Source organism: Phytophthora parasitica (assembly GCF_000247585.1).
Source record: "Phytophthora parasitica INRA-310 unplaced genomic scaffold supercont2.331, whole genome shotgun sequence".
Taxonomy (NCBI): Eukaryota; Oomycota; class Peronosporomycetes; order Peronosporales; family Peronosporaceae; genus Phytophthora; species Phytophthora nicotianae.
This window is the reverse complement of record NW_008649317.1, coordinates 8544-9229: the sequence shown is the minus strand read 5'-3', so window position 1 is coordinate 9229 and position 686 is coordinate 8544. Positions and strand designations below refer to the sequence as shown.

The 686-nt window shown below is 55.1% G+C and overlaps 1 protein-coding gene across 1 annotated transcript; it reads left to right on the top strand.

Moving 5' to 3' along the window:
• Positions 1–28: 28 nt before the first annotated feature.
• PPTG_24888 (hypothetical protein) lies at positions 29–215 on the top strand (the record flags this gene model as incomplete). The annotated part of the gene is made up of 2 exons (XM_008918836.1): positions 29–151; positions 201–215. Coding segments are annotated over 2 exons (138 nt in total), but the record flags the coding sequence as incomplete, so codon positions are not given.
• Between the last annotated feature and the right edge of the window lie 471 nt (positions 216–686).

Below are 686 nucleotides of genomic sequence, written 5' to 3'. Positions count from 1 at the left end.
GTTACAGGCCTGGTATCCTGGGATCGAGGACGGCGCTGATCCTGCCGATCTACTGGAGGCGTTGGCCATCACGGACGCGCCGATCGCTGGCGCAACCATTACCGCGACGTACCAGAAGATCATCCGGCACTTGGGATCGCTCGCTTGCTTGGTAAGTTCGTGCCCTCCTCTTCCTGATCGCGTCCTGCCGTTATGTGTAGGCCAGCAACTTGTAGGTTTCAGCTCTCCTCGAAAAGGTTCCGTCCGATCTAATCCTACTTAATCCATGTGTATCTTCTTTCACTTCTTCCAGAATTCTTGAGGGTGCATTGCCTAGGTTTCCTGGCCTATTCAGGCCTACGGCACTCCACATGCACCACCTCCTCCTTGAAATCTGCAGCCTTCCTGCAGATCCTTCTTCCTCTCACTTCTCCACGGTGGCCAACCCACCGCAGATGTTCCACCGCTTACTCCTCATGCGACTGCATCGCCTCGAACCGGTTGCGATCTGTCCGTCCCCGGTCAAGTCCTTTAGTAACGCTCTACAGTTGAGATCGATATCATCTACCCAGGACGGCTTGGCGTAGCCTTTCCAAAAGACTAGGTATTCGTGTCGTGTACGGCCGTATCGCGGCTTCCTGTTCGAACGCACGTCAGCGATCCGTTCCACCTCGTACTCGTCCTCTTCAAGATCGTGTTCCCAGCTG